The sequence below is a fragment of the Saccoglossus kowalevskii genome, chromosome 20 (assembly GCF_978046115.1).
Source record: "Saccoglossus kowalevskii chromosome 20, keSacKowa6.1, whole genome shotgun sequence".
Taxonomy (NCBI): domain Eukaryota; kingdom Metazoa; phylum Hemichordata; class Enteropneusta; family Harrimaniidae; genus Saccoglossus; species Saccoglossus kowalevskii.
This window is the reverse complement of record NC_140660.1, coordinates 6,809,202-6,833,265: the sequence shown is the minus strand read 5'-3', so window position 1 is coordinate 6,833,265 and position 24,064 is coordinate 6,809,202. Positions and strand designations below refer to the sequence as shown.

The 24,064-nt window shown below is 35.2% G+C and overlaps 1 protein-coding gene across 1 annotated transcript in view; it reads left to right on the top strand.

Moving 5' to 3' along the window:
• The window catches only part of LOC100372835 (endoplasmic reticulum aminopeptidase 1-like), a 42,175-nt gene extending 20,789 nt beyond the window's left edge, over positions 1-21,386 (top strand). The window contains exons 5-18 of the mRNA XM_085494543.1: positions 1,597-1,751; positions 3,586-3,699; positions 4,246-4,380; positions 4,799-4,930; positions 5,969-6,147; positions 8,599-8,678; positions 10,037-10,211; positions 11,196-11,346; positions 12,140-12,213; positions 12,325-12,429; positions 14,540-14,707; positions 16,228-16,371; positions 16,767-16,848; positions 17,863-21,386. Of these exons, the coding sequence (XP_085350669.1) occupies positions 1,597-1,751; positions 3,586-3,699; positions 4,246-4,380; positions 4,799-4,930; positions 5,969-6,147; positions 8,599-8,678; positions 10,037-10,211; positions 11,196-11,346; positions 12,140-12,213; positions 12,325-12,429; positions 14,540-14,707; positions 16,228-16,371; positions 16,767-16,848; positions 17,863-18,039 (1,871 nt within the window). The 3' untranslated portion in view covers positions 18,040-21,386. The remainder of the gene's footprint in view (positions 1-1,596; positions 1,752-3,585; positions 3,700-4,245; positions 4,381-4,798; positions 4,931-5,968; positions 6,148-8,598; positions 8,679-10,036; positions 10,212-11,195; positions 11,347-12,139; positions 12,214-12,324; positions 12,430-14,539; positions 14,708-16,227; positions 16,372-16,766; positions 16,849-17,862) is intronic.
• Positions 21,387-24,064: the final 2,678 nt, after the last annotated feature.

Sequence of the window (24,064 nt, the reverse complement as noted above, 5' to 3'; positions counted from 1 at the left end):
AAAAAAAAATGTTAGTATTAATATTATTCAATACCACAGCAGTGTATAAGTTCAGTGCTTATTTGAATACATTCATTAACTTTTTAACCACAAGACTTTCTTGCCCATATTATTATGCACATTTTTCAGATAAAACCATGCTTTGAAACTGACCAATCAGATAAAACCATGCTTTGAAACTGACCAATCAGATAAAACCATGCTTTGAAACTGACCAATCAGATAAAACCATGCTTTGAAACTGACCAATCAGATAAAACCATGCTTTGAAAATGACTCAACCGATAAATCCATGCTTTGAAACTGACCAATCAGATAAAACCATGCTTTGAAACTGACCAATCAGATAAAACCATGCTTTGAAACTGACCAATCAGATAAAACCATGCTTTGAAACTGACCAATCAGATAAAACCATGCTTTGAAACTGACCAATCAGATAAAACCATGCTTTGAAAATGACTCAACCGATAAAACCATGCTTTGAAACTGACCAATCAGATAAAACCATGCTTTGAAACTGACCAATCAGATAAAACCATGCTTTGAAACTGACCAATCAGATAAAACCATGCTTTGAAACTGACCAATCAGATAAAACCATGCTTTGAAAATGACCAATCAGATAAAACCATGCTTTGAAACTGACCAATCAGATAAAACCATGCTTTGAAACTGACCAATCAGATAAAACCATGCTTTGAAAATGACCAATCAGATAAAATCATGCTTTGAAACTGACCAATCAAATGAAACCTACAGACATTCATTAACTTTTTAACCACATGACTTTCTTGCTCATATTATTGTGCACTTTTTTCTTCTATTCTTCAATATTTCTGGAAATGAACCCTAATTTTGAAGCCAACAAACATAATTTGAGTAAATTTTCAGTTTTTACTCACAAAATTTGGTTCAAATCTTCTGTAAGAAAAGTGCAGACTATAACGGGACTATTTTTTACACTTCATTGATATGCAAAATTACCCCCAAAAAACTAGAGTCAGTCTACATTCGCACATTGACCAATTAGTGTTTTTTCTACATTGGTTCATTTTCACTTCACCTTTCTGTTTTATCTCGTTCCTGTAGCAGTCAAACGCTTTCTTACCACTGTATTTAGTGGAGTCGTTTTGGAAATAAATGTTATTCAGGTTGTGTATTGAATCGTTATAAAAATACCTAACTGTGTCGTAATTTCTGTGGCGTTAAAAATATGACAAACACAAATTATGCAGGTTTAGAAGGCGGTGGTCATCACGCCGCGTCCTGTTCAATATGGGACTCATAGCGACGTACACGACATGTGTAAAATACATTGTTTGTTTACAGGAAACTTGAACACAGCCACCCTATAAAGAAAATATACGAAAATATAAGACCCCCCCCCCTCCCCCAAATATTTGATGATCATTTTGTTGAAATTTTGAACTCCAAATAAGAGCCCACCAGTCGTGTAACCGCCCAGGGCACTTTTTTGGATTGGCGAATTTAAGGCAGAATCCGGTATATACATTGTAGTACATTATTATATTTTCTTTTTAAGCCTAAGAATAGTTTAGAACTGTTTTCTTATATTAATTCTTCTTTATTTAGATATGGTAGCTATTCCAGACTTTGCTGCGGGTGCAATGGAGAATTGGGGATTAATAACTTATAGATTGACGGCACTGCTGTACAAAGAAGGTGTTACATCAGAGAGGAACAAACAATGGGTTTGTATCGTGGTAGCACACGAACTTGCACATCAGGTGAGTGTTTTCCTATCTAAATAGCGCCCTCTATTGATTTGCGTACGCCCTCTATAGTTGAAATATTAATATCTTATTCCCAGGCGGACACCCAGGCATTTTCACCACCTGGCAACCATCACTGTGAAAACAAAAGCAGAAAACGGTACTTTGGGGTGGTTGTTGAGACTCCCCTGAACAGTGTAACAAGATTACCCCTGCGTGTGTAACATATATAAATTTTGGTTATTCAGGATTACTTCAATGTTGAGTTTGTGCTGTTTCCTTGACTTAAGCTGTTTTCACCGGCTCTTCGATCGGCGTTCCACAGCAGCTCGCATAGAGTCCATAGAAATGCATGGTACAGTAATGAGCTTCTTAGCAACGTGGAACGTTCTGTGACGTAGCTCTGCCCTGTGAATAGACTGACTGACAAGTGGTTACATCAGGGAAGAATCAACTATTGGAAGCATTCATGTTAAAGCGGGGGAATCGTCACCTGGGCATGCGTCAGATGGCCATAACGTGTCATTGTTTACAAACAAGCGTCTACCCATGAGCCTTTGGGTTTTTAGTGTGTGTTGTTATTGTCACTTGGGACTCAATTCCCGCACGTGCGTAGGTGACGACCCTCCCGCTTTAATCAAAGCAGGATGATGGTCAATTAGTTATGTCTTTCTGGTTGATTTATGTATCTAAATGGTAGCCATTATGGGAGACAATGAACAGCGAACAAACAAACGATAGCATAATAGTAACCTAACAACAGAAGGCGCTCTAGCATCTCACTGGAAAACTACAGAGATTGTAGTTTCCAAGGTTTCTTACAATATCTATTAATACACAAGTGACAATAGAAGGTGTTTGGTTAGGTATCACTAATCTAAAATTTTCATGGAGCCAAAACGTGTTATTACATGTACTTATCCTCAGAGGATTTATTTTTTTTCTAGTTCATTTTTCGGACATGCCTTGACGGATTTTTTCAAAACTGACAGCATTTGCATGTCAATGTTTTTAAAAGCTCTTAAACAAACTAATTTTATCATGAAATCTCATGCTGATCACAATTACGGTGAGAGGTGTTCTGCATATACAGTCAAACCTGTCAGTGTAATACCTACCTAGGGACTACTGGTTTCTTAAAATCTTCATTATAGACAGGTGGTAGTTATATGGAGGTTGGATTTTTTTCCCTGAATATTTGTTCACAAATAATGGTTTATATATGGTTTATTGAAACACTTAAAATTCCTCAGAAGGAATTAAAATGGTTACACTAACTGCTAAAACACATATATAAAACATACAAATTTTACAAGAATTACTGTCTAAAGCACAACAATGGTTTAAAATGAAATGAAATTGAAATGTTCATAATGTTTAAGTACATTTCCCAGACTATAGCAGTTACCATGGGAACATAATGTCTCGCACGTTATCTACTCTGCTGTAATAATATAAGGTTATTACGAGAATACCTCAAAGTATGCACGAAGACAGTACAGCTGGAGTATCAAAGTTGATGTGCGACGTACTATCTCGTAATAACCTTATTATTATACATCTTTTTCTTTCAAGGATACATTATGGGAATGCCAAAATCCCAAAAGTTTAGAACAGAATCAGCGAACTCTTTGTGTGGAGTCCGGTCAAACTCTGGCGGCATTATTATTAGAGGACGTTTATGCGCATAATCATTCCATATTTGGAATTCGCATTTCCGAATATGATAGGATGAAAATACCCCGTAAAATACTGCAAAATTACGGCACGCTGTAACTTATGGAATGATCTCCAAATTCAAATTTGAAAGTCTTGTCTCTCCAAATTGAGTTTATTTTCTTATTTTTAGTGGTTTGGTAATTTGGTTACCATGGAGTGGTGGAATGACCTGTGGTTAAATGAAGGTTTTGCTAGTTATGTGGAATACATCGGAACCAATCATACCTATCCAGAATGGAAAATGGTAAGTCATGTGACAGCTTAGGCCAACCCCCCAATAAATTGTTTCCCATCATTGTGCATGTCAGTCTCACTTTTGAAACAATTTCACAGAGCACACTAATCAGATGAAACTGATGAATCAGATAAAACCGTGCTTTGAAACTGACCAATCAGATTAAAGGAGTGCAATTTGCATAGTAAAATCTGGTCACCATCTTTTTGCTTTACATCATTGCATTCATTAATTTGAAAAATGCATCTTTGAAACTGAGCAATCAGATAAAAACATGTTTTGAAACTGACCAATCAGATAAAATCATGCTTTGAAACTGACCAATCAGATAAAACCATGCTTTGAAACTGACCAATCAGATAAAACCATGCTTTGAAACTGACTAATCAGATAAAACCATGCTTTGAAATTGACCAATCAGATAAAACCATGCTTTGAAACTAACCAATCTGATAAAACCATGCTTTGAAATTGACCAATCAGATAAAACCATGCTTTGAAACTGACTAATCAGATGAAACCATAGTTTAAAACCAATCAGATTTTTTTTTCTAGCTGGACCAGTTTATTTACTTAACCACACAAGAAGCTTTGGTAGAAGATAGTCTGAGTAACTCTCATCCGATTTCAGTGCCAGTCACTGACCCCAATGAAATTAACGAGCTATTCGATGGTATATCATATGACAAGGTGAGAAATAACAAACAAACATTTTTCAGCAGCCATTTTGTATGGTATAGAATGTTGTATGATTTGTGCTGTGCAAGCAGCCGATCAGATCATTGCTGCTATCACCATGACAACATAAATAATGTACATAATACTGATGCGTCAGGTTGCTGGATGCCACTCTCCAGATATCAACATCAAAGCGCCCTCTAAAGTTCAATTTCTAACCCATAATCCTTTGCAAAATCGAATATGGTGGAAACGCATTTCTGCCCTTCACCCCTAATTTCAGTAATGTAAAATACTAGTAACTCATTATTATTTCAACTTGGGTGTATCCAATCAAATATTTCTCTTTATATAGCTTATTCAATCCTGTCTAAACTGAACACCACATTCAAACCTCAAACTGTATTGAAGTCACTTTATTTATTTTCAGGGAGCATCTATTATTAGGATGTTGGAAAATTTTCTGACACCAGATGTGTTCAGACAGGGTCTAACTGACTACCTGACGAGACATCAATACGGGAATGCCAGGACTGATGACCTATGGGAAGCCATGACAAAGGTTAGTTCACACAGAGGGGGTGAATTTGTAAAAGCTGAACAGCTGCTCCAGAGGGGTATAGATTTAGATTTGAACAGCATTGACTAAGGTTAGTTTAGATAGAGTGGGTGAAGATGTATAGCTGAACAGCTTCTCCAGAGGGGTATAGATTTTGATTTGAACAGCATTGACTAAGTTTAGTTTAGATAGAGTGGGTGAAGATGTATAGCTGAACAGCTTCTCCAGAGGGGTATAGATTTAGATTTAAACAGCATTGACTAAGGCTTTGAATAGCATTGACTAAGGTTAGTTTAAACAGAGGGGTGAAGTTGTGAAGCTGAACAGCCATGACTGAAATATTTCTTACAGGAGTTACAGATTTGGAGTTTAGATGTAATTATTAGAAACTGTTTAGGTTTATTGTTTAACCTTTCTATAGATATATATTTGTATTCTCGGGTGGATATAAAGACATTTAAACTGCCTGGAAACGATCACACTGAAAACAAAGACCGAAAACTCTCAGAAAACAGTACTTTGGGCTAGTTGTTGAGACTGTCCTGAACAGAGCAACAAGATTACCGCAACATGTGCAACTTATATAAATTAGGTTGTTCAGGATTGTCACATAGTTGAGTTTGTGCTGTTTGTTAAGTTAGCTGTTTTCATTGGCTCTTCGACCGGTGTTCCACAGCAAGCTCACGCAGAGACCATAGAAATACATGGTACAGTGGTGTACGTCTTAGAAACTTGGAACGTCTTGTGACATAACTCTGCCCCGAGAATAGCAGATTCCTCGTCAACATGTGGGCTGTACAGCGCCCTCTGTTGATGAAAAGAAGAAACCTGCAAAATTTAGGTGCCACGAATTGAACAGCAAAAAAAAATGCCTCACCGCCCACATTTTTTTTTAGTAAACTAGAAAAAAAGTTATAGAAAAATTAGAACCTGAGCAAAGTTAAAGGCTTTAGTGTTCACAAAAGGGGTAGATTGCAGATTGAAACAGCATTCACTATAATTAATTTAGTGTCAATATATGTCTCTCACTTGTCTATTCAGAGCAGCGAAACCAATGGAGAAAAAGTAAATGTGAAAGAGGTTATGGACACATGGACGTTACAGATGGGGTACCCCGTGGTGACGCTGTCACGAAAAGGGGGCAATATAACCGCTACACAGGAACGATTTTTGATTTACCCCGAAGGCGAACCATCTACAGAATTCACATCGCCATTTGGGTGAGTAACAGAGTTTATGCAACATGTTGTTGTTTGCGCATTCAATGAGGCTACTTGTGAGATGATTGGCTAACCAACCCTTACACCTAATAATCAGACCAATCAGAGAGCAACGTGTTGTTGTTTGCGCATTCAATTAAGCTACTTACGAGATGATTGGCTAACCAACCCTAACACCTAATAATCAGACCAATCAGAGAGCAACATGTTGTTTGCGCATTCAATTAGGCTACTTACGAGATGATTGGCTAACCAACCCTAACACCTAATAATCAGACCAATCAGAGAGCAACGTGTTGTTTGCGCATTCAATTAGGCTACTTACGAGATGAATGGCTAACCAACCCTAACACCTAATAATCAGACCAATCAGAGAGCAACATGTTGTTTGCACATTCAATTAGGCTACTTACGAGATGATTGGCTTACCAATCCTAACACCTAATAATCAGACCAATCAGAGACTAACTTGTTTTCTAACTTATTCTAAAAAAAAAACATCGCCATTTGATGTAAATTATATAATATTTACAAGATCATGTCTGATGAAAAATAAAGGTCGGTCTCTTCAATCACCAATGGTGAAGTACTTGCATTTTCTCACTAAAGTATTATAAAATAGGCACCACTGGGTTTCGAACCAGGTACTTGACAGGCACTTTAAAGTGCCTGTGAAATGGCTGCTATTTTCGCGCCTAAAATTATCAATTGATACATAAATATTATTAATTTTTATGTTTCTAAGCATGAATTATTTGTTTTAAGTGAAAAAATGTGTTTTAAACTTAGTCTATGGCAACTTTATTGTTGTGTATTTTAAAACGAGGCTCCTCATTAGCTTCTCATTTGCATACAGAAATTCCCCTTGTGACGTCAGAAGGGGAAGTCGCATTGCCGATACGTGTAAATAAGGCAAATTTCTTGTGCAGTTTTCTCGTCTTTGACTATATTGTCGCTTATGTACTTGTTCGTCGAGGAAGAATGTACCATAATGAACACATAGTATCAATTTTTGTTACATGGGGTTGAGTTAGATGCGAAATATGTCCGTTTTGGTGTAGCTGGTCACCGTGATCGTCACCAACACCGGCGCACGTTTGTACACTGTTGCTGGACAAAATAGAATTTGACGTCGGAATTATCTCGTTATTTAGCAGGTTACTAGGCACATCACTACACTGTTTTATTTCATCGATCGTCTGAGTAAAACTTGCAAAATTAAAATAAAAGAGAACATATTTTGACATTCTAAACATTAGACTATTAATAGTGATCACTATAAAATAATTAAAAAAAACGACAAATCACAGTTACTAAATAAATGACAGCCGCGTGAAAATAAATTGACATTTTGTTGAAATAGGTGAACGCGTCGGGTCACGGCAAGGGCAAGTGCGTTAAAAGCGGCGTTTAATTGGATAACAAAAATAATCGAGATCGACAAACATACAGATAAATTCAGAGTGGATTCGAGTTAGCTTGATCCATGGCGTGATTGTCATAATTATAACACCGTATTAAAACTTTATTTGTTGGAAACGCATTGACCAAGCCCGGATTCTTATTTCATAAATTATTACACAGATCAAGCTGCAAGCATGGAGGTAAAAAAGAACAGAGGTGTGAATTCGACATTCAACACCAATCACCAAACAATTCAGAAACTTTTAGCCTTCGAAAATGAAAACAGTTAGCAGTGTGTAAGGGCTGTGTAATTTCCGGTTAGTCCGACGCTTCGTTTTCGTGTCACTGTCAAAATTGTTGCTACCTTTTACTTAACAGGGACTAAATGGTCTCTATAAAACGATAATCAGAATCGCAAAAAAAGTTAACTGATTTGAAACACTTGCCGGACGTCTCTCCTCTTAAGGTTAAGTGATGTCGCACCTTAGGATCGATTAGAAACGTGTGAATACATACACTATGGCTATACGTTTCACTGCAACTGTCCACAACACAACATCTAAAAACTCTCTCTCTCAAAAAAAAGAAAAAACGCCGACCGAAAAATGTATATCGTTTAAAAGTATACTGAACAACCAGTGTTATTACGGCTCAGGGGTATGACTTCCTCTCACATTTTGTCATTTGGTGGCGCACTTTCGGCGAGAGTCGGAAATCCGGAAACAGTCGACTGTTACACGATAGGGTGAGCGTGGCTACAACACGAGAAATATCCCAAATTTACTTGGATACGAGTAATCATTTGCAGCAAAAAAATCAATAACTGCCCTTTTCAGTGGGACACAGATCTAAAATGGGAAACGTGAGGGTGGGCATTGCACAGGCACTTTAACAAACTAAGTCGGTGGTGCCCGATTTGTGCGACCAGTGGCGCCTATCACAAATTTATGATGTAACCTTGACCTTTTGGTGTCATTGTTTATTCAGCCAATGGTTTGCTGTCACAATTTGCAAGTTTTTTTCTATAATTATTTATTATGTTTTCAGCTATAAATGGCAAATTCCATTGACCTTTATAACCTCAGACAACAGTAAACAAGAAACAAAGTTGATGAAAGAAGACACAGGTAGGACTGAGGTCAAACAGGAACTTGTTGGTTAATATAGTATATATTTTATTGACCAGTTATTTCCTCTTTCCACCATTGCATTCTCATTTGTTCTTATAAGTATTTACATATTGTTTCTCTAAAAAATGTTTATTTTTATGATAAAATGTGAAAAATTCAAGGTATTTATTTTGTTACGAAAAAGATTGTCAGCAAAAAGGTGATCATTTTTGTTTGTTTTCCGCAGTGATTCAGAGAACATATGCACATATTTTAGACATATAACAGTGACTATATTTTATCACTAAATTTTAGACCACACAGATATTGTTTTTAGTTTTCGATCATTAGGTTTGTTATTTTTTCATCAACATCTCAGACTGAGCAACAGACTGTGCAGAATGAATATATAGATGGTGCCAAAAGTTGACAATGACGCTCAAAGTGCTAAATTAGTTTTTTATTCTGACATAAAATTTTCAAAAGTATTCTGGACATTGTTCTGTTAAAGCACGAGAATTGAGTCCCAAGCGACGATAACAACACACGCTAAAAATGCAAAGGCTCATGGGTAGACGCTTGTTTGTAAACAGTGACACGCTGTGGCCATCTGACGGAGGTATATAAATATACCGAAATGAGCCAAGTACAGGTGAAAAGTACGGGACGTACTTTTCAGAAAATAGCGAGTACGGGTGATATTTTTAACGAGTACAGGTGACATTTGTAGCTAGTACGGGTGATATTACGAACACTGTTGCGTGACTCTTATCAGGCCAAGGGGAATGAGTCTATTTATTTATTATTGTAGTTCCATGATTAGATATGTCTGGTCAGTTACGGGGCACTTTTGTTTACAAGGCATCCGTTTTTCTACGTCATATGAGTCAAACTGCATGAATATATAATTAATTAAACATGGCTGCTTCACGTCCACATTTAGTTTTTTTAACATGAAACTAGTTTCGGTTTGTTAGATTGAACTAGTTTCAGTTCATACCACTGATATTTATGGAGTGTTTTGCTGCACTCATAATTGTAGTATAAATCCTGTACATTTTACCTCGCAATACTCCCACCCTGTACTCGCAATACCCCCACCCTGTACTCGCAATACCCCCACCCTGTACTCGCTATATTTTACCCCCCATACTTGCTACAAATATCACCCGTACTCGCTACAAATATCATCCGTACTCGCTACAAATATCATCCGTACTCGCTATTTTCTGAAAAGTACTTTTCACCCGTACATTTATATATATATATGACTATGCGCAGGTGACGACTCCCCCGCTTTAATTACAAAACTGTTCTGTGATCTTTAGTGATTTTACAATATTTAATAAAAAACAATGTTCTCAATTATTTTTTAGAAACTGTCCTGAAGGGAAATCCAACATGGATCAAAGGCAACGTCGACGTCGCTGGTTTTTATCGAGTAAACTACGACAGCTGGGATGCCATCATTCATACATTGAAGACAAATCATAATGAATTCACGTCAGCTGATCGAACTGGACTGATTGATGACGTTTTTCATTTTGGAAGGTACGTAATAAGATCAGAAGATTATTGTAATTCGATTTGATTTGATTTGATTTGATTTGATCTGATTTCGTTGTGAAACGAAAGTTTACAAAACACACTGACACTCCTGTGTTGTAAAATTCCACATAGATTATGTTTTTATTTATGCCACTAACCTGTTCACTTCCAGTTCCCTCTTTTCATCACAAATTCTCAAAATAGTTCCATTTATAGTCTGCACTTTTCTTAATAAGATTGGGACAAAAATAGCCAGATTTTTTTTAGCAAAAACAGAAAATTGACTCAAATTTTGTCTGTTTACTCAAAACATTTTGTTATTTTTATCGCAATCTTCTGAGGCAAAGTGCAGACTATAAATGGGACTATTTTTTGAATTTGTGATGGAATGTCTACTTTCATTATTAGCTCCGCTGTCGACTTTGTCGAGCATTTTTGTAATTTTTGGTAAAAAGTGATATTTTCAACTTCTTGTTAAAAACCAAAAGTTCAATTGCTTTGATATTACATATATAGATACTACATGTAGACCTTTCTCAGATTTGTTCATTTCGTGATGATATCTTCAATTCTCTAATTTTGGTGAATATTTTTGTCATTTTTGGTAGAAAGTGATATTTTCGACTTCTTGTTAAAAACTGTAAGTCTGATTGCTTTGATACTATACATATTGTTCATTTTCTAATGATGTCTTCAGTTCTTTAATTGAAATGTGCATTGCTAACAGCGGAGCTATCTCAGCCGATAAGCTGCTTGTCTTTTTACTTCCAAGTTCACATATTTTTTTTTCATATTTTTTTCCAAACTTTGATCAAGACTTGTAGAAAGAATGAAAATACGTACATTTGGACCAAATTAGCAACAACAAAAAATAATTAGACAAATACATAAAAAACAGGCAAAATTTTGCACCAAAATATTACCAGGAGAGAATATGGCACTCAAAGAAGTTCGAAATAGATTGATAAAATAAGATTTTATTTTCAGGTCTGGACATGTTTCACAGATAACAGCTCTAGATATGTCGCTTTATTTAAAAAATGAGACAGATTATGTTCCCACGGTAACTGCTATATCTAATTTGAAATATATTGGAAAAGTTCTTCTGGGAGATGAAAATGGTTATAAACTATACAAGGTGAGGTTATTCAAATGAGTCACTGGTAATGCCTTATTTGGGATAGGTTAACCATATATAGACTGGGATATTCAAATGAGTACTGGTAATGCCTTATTTGGGATAGGTTATACCATATATAGACTGGGATATTCAAATGAGTCACTGGTAATGCCTTATTTGGGATAGGTTAACCATATATAGACTGGGATATTCAAATAATTTGCTGAAATAACTTATACCATATATGGGCAGGGATATTCAAATGAGTCACTGGTAATGTCTTATTTGGGATATGATCATTAATATTTCTGTTACTCGGATCATTCCATCAATATAAGATAAGATAATGCATTTAATATTGGTTGGTGGAATATATAATTAGCCCATGTTTGATTGGTGGAATATATAATTAGCCCATGTTTGATTGGTGGAATATATAATTAGCCCATGTTTGATTGGTGGAATATATAATGTGCCCATGTTTGATTGGTGGAATATTTAATGTGTCCATGTTTGATTGGTAGAATATATAATGTGCCCATGTTTGATTGGTGGAATATATAATGTGCCCATGTTTGATTGGTGGAATATATAATGAGCCCATGTTTGATTGGTGGAATATATAATGTGCCCATGTTTGATTGGTGGAATATATAATGTGCCCATGTTTGATTGGTGGAATATATAATGTGCCCATGTTTGATTGGTGGAATATATAATGAGCCCATGTTTGATTGGTGGAATACATAATTAGCCCATGTTTGTTTGGTGGAATATATAATGTGCTCATACATTCTTTGCTGTTTTCTAGGATTACATTTTACAACAATTTGACCATCTCATATCAAACGTTGGTTGGGAAGATGTTGGAGACCATTTACAAAAGTAAGTCCAATGTTTCATACAAATTTCATTCCTGTCTGTAGAAGTTCCTTCTTCTAATATTTACAGGCAAGCCATGTGTAGTTTAACTATGTTTTTTTTTTTTATCCACAGATTTATGCGTAGCAGTGTGTTGAGTTTAGGTGTTTCATACGGTCATGAAGATGCAACAAAAAAAAGTCTGGAAATATTCAACAAATGGAAGACTGACTCAGAAGAGTAAGGCTTTTTTGTATCTTCTCTAGTTTCTGGTATCAAAACCAACTGGCTCAAACTGTCCCCCCAAAAATGTTGCCCTTCAACTCTATTATAGCGAGCGTCATTCTGGTATCAGCTTCAAATGTTGCTCTCTAGCCTCATTCTAGTATCAGAATAAAATGATGCTCTCTAGCCTCATTCTGGTATCAGAATAAAATTATGCTCTCTAGCCTTACTCTAGTATCAGAATAAAATGATGCCCTCTAGCCTCATTTTGGTATCAGAATAAAATGATGCTCTCTAGCCTTATTCTAGTATCAGAATAAAATGATGCTCTCTAGCCTCATTCTAGTATGAGAATAAAATGATGCCCTCTAGCCTCATTCTAGTATCAGAATAAAATGATGCCCTCTAGCCTCATTCTGGTATCAGAATAAAATGATGCTCTCTAGCCTCATTTTGGTATCAGAATAAAATGTTGCCCTCTAGCCTCATTCTGGTATCAGAATAAAATGATGCTCTCTAGCCTCATTCTAGTATGAGAATAAAATGATGCCCTCTAGCCTCATTCTAGTATCAGAATAAAATGATGCCCTCTAGCCTCATTCTGGTATCAGAATAAAATGATGCTCTCTAGCCTCATTCTAGTATGAGAATAAAATGATGCCCTCTAGCCTCATTCTGGTATCAGAATCAAATGTTGCCCTCTAGCCTCATTCTAGTATCAGAATAAAATGTTGCCCTCTAGCCTCATTCTGGTATCAGAATCAAATGTTGCCCTCTAGCCTCATTCTGGTATCAGAATAAAATGATGCTCTCTAGCCTCATTCTAGTATGAGAATAAAATGATGCCCTCTAGCCTCATTCTAGTATCAGAATAAAATGATGCCCTCTAGCCTCATTCTGGTATCAGAATAAAATGATGCTCTCTAGCCTCATTCTAGTATGAGAATAAAATGATGCCCTCTAGCCTCATTCTGGTATCAGAATAAAATGATGCTCTCTAGCCTCATTCTAGTATGAGAATAAAATGATGCCCTCTAGCCTCATTCTGGTATCAGAATCAAATGTTGCCCTCTAGCCTCACTCTAGTATCAGAATAAAATGATGCTCTCTAGCCTCATTCTAGTATCAGAATAAAATGATGCTCTCTAGCCTCATTCTAGTATCAGAATAAAATGATGCCCTCTAGCCTCATTCTGGTATCAGAATCAAATGTTGCCCTCTAGCCTCATTCTGGTATCAGAATAAAATGATGCTCTCTAGCCTTATTCTAGTATCAGAATAAAATGTTGCCCTCTAGTCTCATTCTAGTACCAGAATCAAATGTTGCCCTCAAGCCTCATTCTGGTATCAGAATAAAATGATGCTCTCTAGCCTCATTCTGGTATCAGAATCAAATGTTGCCCTCTAACCTCATTTTGGTATTAGAATAAAATGTTTCCCTCTAGCCTCATTCTGGTATCAGCTTCAAATGTTGCCCTCTAACCTCATTTTGGTATTAGAATAAAATGTTTCCCTCTAGCCTCATTCTGGTATCAGAATAAAATGATGCTCTCTAGCCTCATTCTGGTATCAGAATCAAATGTTGCCCTCTAACCTCATTTTGGCATTAGAATAAAATGTTTCCCTCTAGCCTCATTCTGGTATCAGCTTCAAATGTTGCCCTCTAACCTCATTTTGGTATTAGAATAAAATGTTTCCCTCTAGCCTCATTCTGGTATCAGAATAAAATGATGCCCTCTAGCCTCATTCTGGTATCAGAATCAAATGTTGCCTTACAGCCTCATTCTGGTATCAGAATCAAATGCTGCCCTCTAGCCTCATTCTGGCTGTACACATGGAAATATAGTTGTCAAATAACACTTTCATCTTCAAGCTTTTAGTACCAAATAAAATTTTGACACCTGACCCCTCACCTCTGACCTCTGACTTGTGTTTATACTAAGCAGAAATAATTGCTGCCCTCTTGGTACTAAATTGTTACAGTGTCTCTCATTTGTAAACAGAAATTTAACACAAGTCAGGGGTCAGAGGTCAGGTGTCAAAATTAAAACCAAATTTACGTATTATTATATATAGTCAATAGTTTGTTCCAGATTAATTTGCATAAATGTCTTTCCTGTCACAGAGTTAGCGCTAATCTAAAGGACACTGTCTACTATTCTGGTATCCGCAATAACGGCAACGATGCGTGGGATTTCGTGTGGGATAAGTACGTGAACGAAACCATTCCGTCCGAAAAGAAGGCGCTCATGTATGCTCTCACCTCGGCTAAAGATTCTGCTATCCTAAGCAAGTGAGTATGTTTCTGTAACATTTTCACCAACAGACTTTGAAATTTTTATGATATTCTTCAATATTTTTGGAAGTTCACCTAATTTTAGAGTCAACTGACAAAATTTGAGTCAATTTTCAGTTTTTACACAAAAAATTTGGCTATTTTTGTTCCAATCTTCTGAAGGAAAGTGCAGACTATGAATTTGTGATGAAAAGAAGAAACTTGTGGTGAAAGGTTAATTGTTATCTGCAGTTTGAAACTATGAATTCCACTGTTCTTTTATTAGTTCCTCTTCAAACATTAGTTTGAAAAAAAAGGAACTTGTAATTTGGGTTCTGTATGTGTGTGTGTGTGTGTGTGTGTGTGTGTGTGTGAGGGTGTGTGTGTGTGTGTGTGTGTGTGTGTGTGTGTGTACTTGGATTGCTATATGTTGCGAAGACAAAAATACAGGTATATACCAACTTCCGAGGACATACACACCTTCCGAGGACCTTTTTCATAGTCCTCGGAAAACATAATTTATATTAATAGTTAATTCGAATATTAATACGTTTTGCGTAGCTTAGGTTTAGTATCGGGGGAAGGTATGGTTCAGGTTATATTAATATTAATATAATTGTACCATACCTTACCCCGATACTAAACCTAAGCTTCGCTAACATTTTGTTTAATTAAACTTAATTAAAACACAATTCTCCATTGTATTGCATTGTAATTGTAAACTCCAATTAAAACGCAACCCTATATAGGAACGCGTTTTAATCGAGTTCATATCGCAACTATATTAAAAGTTAATTCAACTATATTAAAAGTTAATCCAATGAAGTCCTCGGAACATATAGCAATACAAGTATGTGTGTGTGTGTGTGTGCATGTAAACTTGAAGCACTATCTTTAAAGTATCCACAATATGAATACACTCTTTAAGGGGCACTTCCAGTTAAGCGTAATCTCACAACAAATTTACTTTCTGGATTAAAATTACAATGGATAACCAAAGATAGATTAACATTGTAAACAACATAAACAATAGTGTCCCATGATTCTTTGGTGCAATCCCTGGGATTGAGCGGTTCGCCTTTAAGGTAGAAGCCTACTTGTGAATGCAAATACCCAGAATTTATTCAATTTCTAATAAATTTACTTCCGGGCTATATAAGAATATTGTGAATGATGGGGTACTCTTTTGTTGTTCTCAATCATTAAAAAATCTGGGTTTTAAAAGTGGCAAAAAATGAAACTTTCTATATTTTTTAAAAATATTCAGACAAGTTTCTCAAAATATTTCACTGTATCACAAAAAAGAAAGCTTAATAAAAGGTTAACAACGCTACTGAATGCTTTTTGTGGTGCTTTACGCTATGTGGACATGATGAAGTTGCCTCTTGAACATGCAGGAATGGTTACCTAGGTAACCTCCTCCAGAATTATGACAGCTAAGTCACCTACAATGATAACCTGGGAACGGTTTTTCATGTGTGAGAAAAATATAATCATTCTTGAAATACTGATAGCCATATTTGTTTGTTTGTTATTAGATACCTAGCATGGAGCCTGGACGAAAAAAAAATCCGTTCTCAGGATACTGTTTCTGTAGTGTCTCAGATCGCTGGCAATCCTTTCAGAGGACGCGAGTTGGTTTGGGATTTTGTTACCAAAAACTGGCAGACTTTCCTTGATAGGTGAGTTCTAATTTGCATATCATCATACTTAGATATCTGATTTGCATATAACCATACTTGTATCTAATTTGCATATAACCAAACTTAGATATCTAATTTGCATATCATCTTAGTTAGATATCTAATTTGCATATCATCTTAGTTAGATATCTAATTTGCATATAACCATACTTAGATATCTAATTTGCATATCATCTTAGTTAGATATCTAATTTGCATATCATCTTAGTTAGATATCTAATTTGCATATAACCATACTTAGATATCTAATTTGCATATAACTAAACTTAGATATCTAATTTGCATATAACCATACTTGGATATCTAATTTGCATATCATCATACTTAGATATCTAGTTTGCATATCACCGTACCCATTATCTTATTTATCACAGATATTCGACTGGTTCATTTGAAATGGATAACCTGATAACTGCAATGACGACAGGATTCTCAGAAAGATCTGACCTTGAAAAGGTAAATACATCAAGTGCACCCTCTAACAGGACTGATTTTATAGGAGTGCCCTCTAGAGTACTGATTTTGTAAGAGCACCCTCGACAGGACTGATTTTGTAAGAGCGCCCTCTACAGGACTGATTTTGTAAGAGCGCCCTCTACGTTGTGTCGTCACCCGGAAGCGTTGTCCCAGCACAAACCTGTGTCATATGACGCCTTACTAGCCGATTTTGACTAAAATTCTGCTCCGCCGCCTCTTTACAACAGTGTTTATACGCGGAACTTGATATTGCTTTTTACAATTTGGGTTGCCTTTGAATCACATATTTTAGTGAAACATTGTTTATAGAGTGAAATATTATTGTCATACATAATTCAATCTTTGAAACAACACATAATAACGATAATCAAATTTGTGTTTGAAGTTCAAAAGTAGTTGCGTTATTTCCAGTTTCAACTAGTTTGAAAATAGAACGCCCTTGAGCGCAATAAAATCACGCGTAGAACTCCATCCAAACCAGACTCTAGCAGCGTAAACTTAATGCAATTTGGGCCCAGTTTGTTCTTACAAATTTTCTAAGTTTCATTTATCATTATTTAGTAAACAGGTCTCTGAAACGATTTAATATATCTGTAAAATACGTGGCAACCCACAATTGACTTCGAAACATTCGAAATTTCTAACTAACTCCCGGCACACCTAGCGCGATATGCGTCAGATCGGTGTAGAAGATGCCGAACTGCAGCGTCAATGGCGCCCTCTACAGACTGATTTTGATAGAGCGCCCTCTACAGGACTGATTTTGTAAGAGTGCCCTCTACAGGACTGATTTTGTAGCGGTGCCCTCTACAGGCGTGTGTACTTTAATTTTCGCCCTTATCAAACTAAAGTCATGTAAACAAACAATGTATTTTACATGTGTTATATATGCCATTGTGAATTCCATATCGAACACAACACAGCGTGACAAGCACCACCCTTCAACAACATTTTGTAATACTCTTGATGAATTAATTTTAATTTTTTTTCCAGATTGAGACATTCTTTGCAGCCAATCCTGATGCAGGTAGCGGTACACGTGCTATCAAACAAGCGATTGAAGCGGTGAACATGAATGTTGCATGGGTGGAGGCTCATAAGGAGGAAGTCATTGATTGGCTGAGTCAAAATGCGCAAAATCCTCCTCGTATGGTGCGTGATAGACTATGAAGTATTCTCCCAAGATGCATTGCAGTTGTTTAGTTTCAGAGTTGTGGGTGTTCAGACAAATAGTGCGATATATTAAGTATATTGAATTCTATTGTAAGACTGTGAATACTGTAAACACTGTCAACACAAACATTACGAATATTGTAAACAGTGTGAACACTATGAACACTAATGCAAATATTTTGAACACTAGACACTAAAATCTATGAGCACTACAAATCCTGACCTCTGCAAAAACTGTAAACACTACAGACACTGAAAACTATGAACACTGAACACTACAAACACTAAAAAAAGGGAATACTAAACACTGTGAACACTGAACACTACAAACACTAAAAAAAGGGAACACTGTGAACACTGAACACTACAAACACTAAAAAAAGGGAATACTAAACACTGTGAACACTGAACACTGAACACTACAAACACTAAAAAAAGGGAATACTAAACACTGTGAATAGTACAAACACTAAAAGCTCTTTGAAACACTCCCAAACCCTTCAGCCAATCGTTGAATTCTATGGCCTAGCCATGATGTTGTCTTTCCAATATTGAAAAATACACTTCAAATGTATATCAGAAAACACTGTTAATGTTAGAAGCTTACATATAGTTGGAAATAATTGAAACATAGGTAAGAAGGCTGCTTGTAATACTTACATAAAATGGAAGCATTTATGTAAACTAGCCCCAGTATCAGAGTCTGGTTGTACTTGCAATGTAATGTGCCACATGGGTTACATGTAGATTCAGGTGGGAGTGATGTAACCCAGTCGTTTGACAATATTATCAGATAAAAGCTGAAGATAATGTACTTACTTGTACTAGATCTCGTATTTCTCCTCGTAGCCATCCCCATATTCGGCTTGTAGTTAAAGATTAAACACTATTCAACATTGGTGAACATTAAATACTGATAAAAAATGAACACAAGCAAACATTAAACGTTTGTGAACATTGAACACTAGCTAACCTTGAAAACTTGCGAACTTTGAACACTAGCTTAAACATTGAACATTTGTGAACATTGAACATTAGCCAACACTGAACACTTGCGAACATTGAACACTAGCCAACATTGAACACTTGTGAACATTGCACACTAGCCAACACTGAACAATTGTGAGCATTAAACACTGGTCAGCATTGAACACTAGTCAGCATTGAACATTTGTGAACATTGAACACTTGCCAACACTGAACACTTGCGAACATTGAACACTTGTGAACATTGCACACTAGCCAACACTGAACAATTGTGAGCATTAAACACTGGTCAGCATTGAACACTAGTCAGCATTGAACATTTGTGGACACTAGCACACATAGAACATTGGTGAACATTGAACACTGGGCAACATTATACATTGGTGAATATTGAAATCTAGTTGAACATTTATGGAAATATTGCACCTATATGGAAAAACACTGGAGAGACTCAACAGCGGATGAGTCATCACATTTTGTGAACAAGTACAATCAAGACACTGGGAGTCTTCAAAACAAATATTTTTTCTCAGAGGTCATAAACTCATGGGAATCATTTCGCTCTTGTCTGGTTGCTTCATCATATGAACAGTGTTTTCTGCCTTAACGTATTTACCCAACAATTACGGTCAGGTCACATGATCAGATTGACCTCAGATATTTGATATTCCTGGTCACATGATCTGACTCTTGAGATTACATATTCATTTTTAATCAGTAAATATTACAAGAAAATGGATGCGTTTTAGTATTTTTTGATAACTGAGTTTTTGCCGGTGACTGGTGTAGTTATATTAGTTCTTGTCATGTGACCCAGAATTATGATTTTGTGATAATCGCTGGTAGCATAGCAACAAGCATAGCAACAAGCATAGCAACAAGCATAGCAACAAGCATAGCAACAAGGATGCAACTCAGAATGTGTGTTCAATAATTTTGAAAGCCAAAGTCAACATGCGTCACCATTCACAAAATAAAATAAATTAATTTTTCACAATATTTTTCTAAAATTTTGATCAAAATTTGTACCAAATAGGCAAATATGTTTTTTTGGTTCAAAATAATCAAAAAAATTATGGGAAATACTTAAAAATTGGCAAAATGTTGCTCTGAATGTTGACGGAAAAAATTCTTTAATTTTTTTCTTTTGCATCAATGAAGAACACAGTATGTGTACTCTTGTTCAAGTAAAATGAAATCAAAAGAAAATATTAAATTTTGAATACTTATCATTTAGGACTTTATTAAAAAAAATAAAGTACATTTTTTTGTTTCTTAAACTTAGTAATAGATTACAGCCTGGGTTGAATGTTGGCTGTTACAAAGTAGAACAATATGAAATATGTAATATGTTATTTATAGAACAATCTGTTTCTAGAACAGCCTATTTATAGAACTAAATATTTATAAAACTGGATGTCAATCCAGATTATTCAAAGGGCTTCCATATGTAAATATAATACTCCCTAGGTCACATCTATTTAACTGCTGACTCCCTAACCTGCTTGGAATTGTCTGATTGATATTACAGTCCTTTGGTGCCAAGACTCCCTAGGTTACTTTGATCAGCTCAAAGAGTCCTTAAGTTACTTATAATGTTTACTTCAGTGTTAGTTACAGTTTATCAGGTATGATATTAATACTGCGAAAGCATTGATTTTCATTAGTATTTTTAAATTCACTATTTTTATAATCATATAAAAAATAATTTCTATGAATAAATTTACATTAATTAATTGTTCAATTGTTATCAATAGATTTAATTTATGCGTGAAAATAGTGAAATTAAAACCTAGTGAATAATTAATGTTTCTACAGTATATTCTTTACATATGTAATAATTCAACTGTATGTAGATTTTTTTTTCACTGTAATTTTTTTTTAAACTATCAAATACAGAAATTGATAATTGTACTAGAAAATGAAAAAAAATTCATCAGTCTTTAACCTTTTCACCACCAGACTTTCTCGGCCAAAATTATTCTGCACTTTTTTCTTCAATATTTCTGGAACTTCGAAACCAACAGACAAAATTTGAGTTAATTTTTCGTTTTTACTCAAAAATGTGTCAATTTTTGTCTCAATCTTCAGACTAAACAAAACGATTTTGTAAATTTGTGATAAAAAGAGGGAACTGGTGGTGAAAAGGTTGAAATTTGCATGATGTTAATTTGTATAAGTACACTTTTGAAATATTTTTTTGGATAGGAAACTATGGTAGAATTTGCCCAACTAACATTTTCTTTTTAAATTCAAAATTAGATTTTCAAGTAATGTGTACAGTGATGAACATATTTATTTTGAAATTTCTGCTTCCGTGAAATGTCACATATGTACAAATAAAAGAAATGACAACATATATTGTGTTACTTCTTTTATCTAGCTATGAGTAATTTTTGTGCGAGGCTTTGCGGTTACTCTCTGTGCGAACATGGGTGTGTTGGTGTGTGCAAGTGCACATGCGAGTGTGTGTGTTTGCATGCATGGGCATTTACATACAATGTATGTATGTATGTGTGCCTGTTCTATTGCCTATACTTTTGTTTGAAAAATCTATTTTCTATTGAACTCTGTGAATTTTAATTATCTAATTTGAATAATAATTTGTCAATTTAAAACTTTTAAGTTACTGGTAGTATCTCAAGAATCACTTATCAGATTTGAATGAAACTTTGTACACAGGTCCTCTGTGATAACCCATTGATCTTATCAGGGTTTGGTTGCAATCTCTGAATATTAATTACATAATTTGCATAAATAAAACAATATGAACCTGTTTTACATATATTAATCTCAAGAACCACTCATTATGTTGCCTGGGACTATCCACAGACAATTTAATGATGGGTTGAAATCATGCATATTAATTACATAATTTGCATAAATTAAACAATATGTAGCTGTTATACATATATTCATCTCAAGACCCACCCAACATGTTGCCAGGGACTATCCACAGACAATTTAATGATGGGTTGAAATCATGCATATTAATTACATAATTTGCATAAATTAAACAATATGTAGCTGTTTTACATATATTCATCTCAAGACCCACCCAATATGTTGCCTGGGACTATCCAAAGACAATTTAATGATGGGTTGAAACCATGCATATTAATTACATAATTTGCATAAATTAAACGATATGTAGCTGTTTTACATATTCATCTCAAGACCCACCCAATATGTTGCCTGGGACTATCCAAAGACAATTTAATGATGGGTTGATACCATGCATATTAATTACATAATTTGCATAAATTAAACGATATGTAGCTGTTTTACATATTCATCTCAAGACCCACCCAATATGTTGCCTGGGACTATCCAAAGACAATTTAATGATGGGTTGAAATCATGCATATTAATTACATAATTTGCATAAATTAAACGATATGTAGCTGTTTTACATATTCATCTCAAGACCCACCCAATATGTTGCCTGGGACTATCCAAAGACAATTTAATGATGGGTTGATACCATGCATATTAATTACATAATTTGCATAAATTAAACGATATGTAGCTGTTTTACATATTCATCTCAAGACCCACCCAATATGTTGCCTGGGACTATCCAAAGACAATTTAATGATGGGTTGATACCATGCATATTAATTACATAATTTGCATAAATTAAACGATATGTAGCTGTTTTACATATTCATCTCAAGACCCACCCAATATGTTGCCTGGGACTATCCAAAGACAATTTAATGATGGGTTGAAATCATGCATATTAATTACATAATTTGCATAAATTAAACAATATGTACCTGTTTTACATAAATTATATTATTCTCAAAAACCACCCAATATGTTGCCTGGGACTATTCAGGACAATTTAGTGATTGGTTGAAACCATGCATATTAATTACATAATTTGCATAAATTAAACAATATGTACCTGTTTTACATATATTAATCTCAAGACCCACCCAATATGTTGCCAGGGACTATCCACAGACAATTTAATGATGGGTTGAAACCATGCATATTAATTACATAATTTGCATAAATTAAACAATATGTACCTGTTTTACATATATTAATCTCAAGAACCACCCAATATGTTGCCTGGGACTATCCACAGACAATTTAATGATGGGTTGAAATCATGCATATTAATTACATAATTTGCATAAATTAAACAATATGTAGCTGTTTTACATATATTAATCTCAAGACCCACTCAATATTGTTGTCTCCTATGTCAATTTAGGCCTGACAAAAATAAATTGCTTTTTCATCATTCCTTCTCGACCTTGTGCCAAAAAAATCACTCAACACTCGCGCAAGACCTTGTGTAGAGATTTGTCTACACACACAGACACATAATGAGCATCTGCTCCAACATTTGCGATATTTTCTTTGAATTTTCAATGCTTTACAGATGTGTCTTAACGCCAAAAAAAAAGAGAAAGAAACACTTTACACAAACATTACGAGGGGGTATATATATTACATTTTTGAAAACCATATTGATTCTTCAATTCACCCATTTGTGATATTCCCAAAGCCAACCAGATTTTGGCGCAAACTGTCGTTCCTTTTTGAAGAATGTATTCATTCGCGGTGACGTCATGGCGATCATTCTGTCATTTGTCATTTGTCAACGGCAATTTTAAAATTTTTCTAAACTGTCTTTCTGAAAGCACTGCTTGCACGTGAATCAAGCACTGCTGTCAAAAGACTACTTCAAAAACATGTACCCTGTTTGTATAATGATAAGTGTAGTTTTCCTACATTTTGGGGTTTCACGTGATATGTATATTGGTGTTTCAATATTGCTGCAGCCTCGTTCGAATATCATATATATTATGCGTAGCTTACTCACATTTACACACAAAGTGACTGCACATGTCCAGGACTCCACTGTACTTTGAGTCAAATACTTTGTATTATTACAAGTTGATACTTGGAGAACTGTCTTAGTTATTTTATAATGACCAACTACGAACAAGGATGATACAATGGCGGGTGAATATGATGTATACGCGTGACAGAAACCTGCATATAGTCATTTATCTCT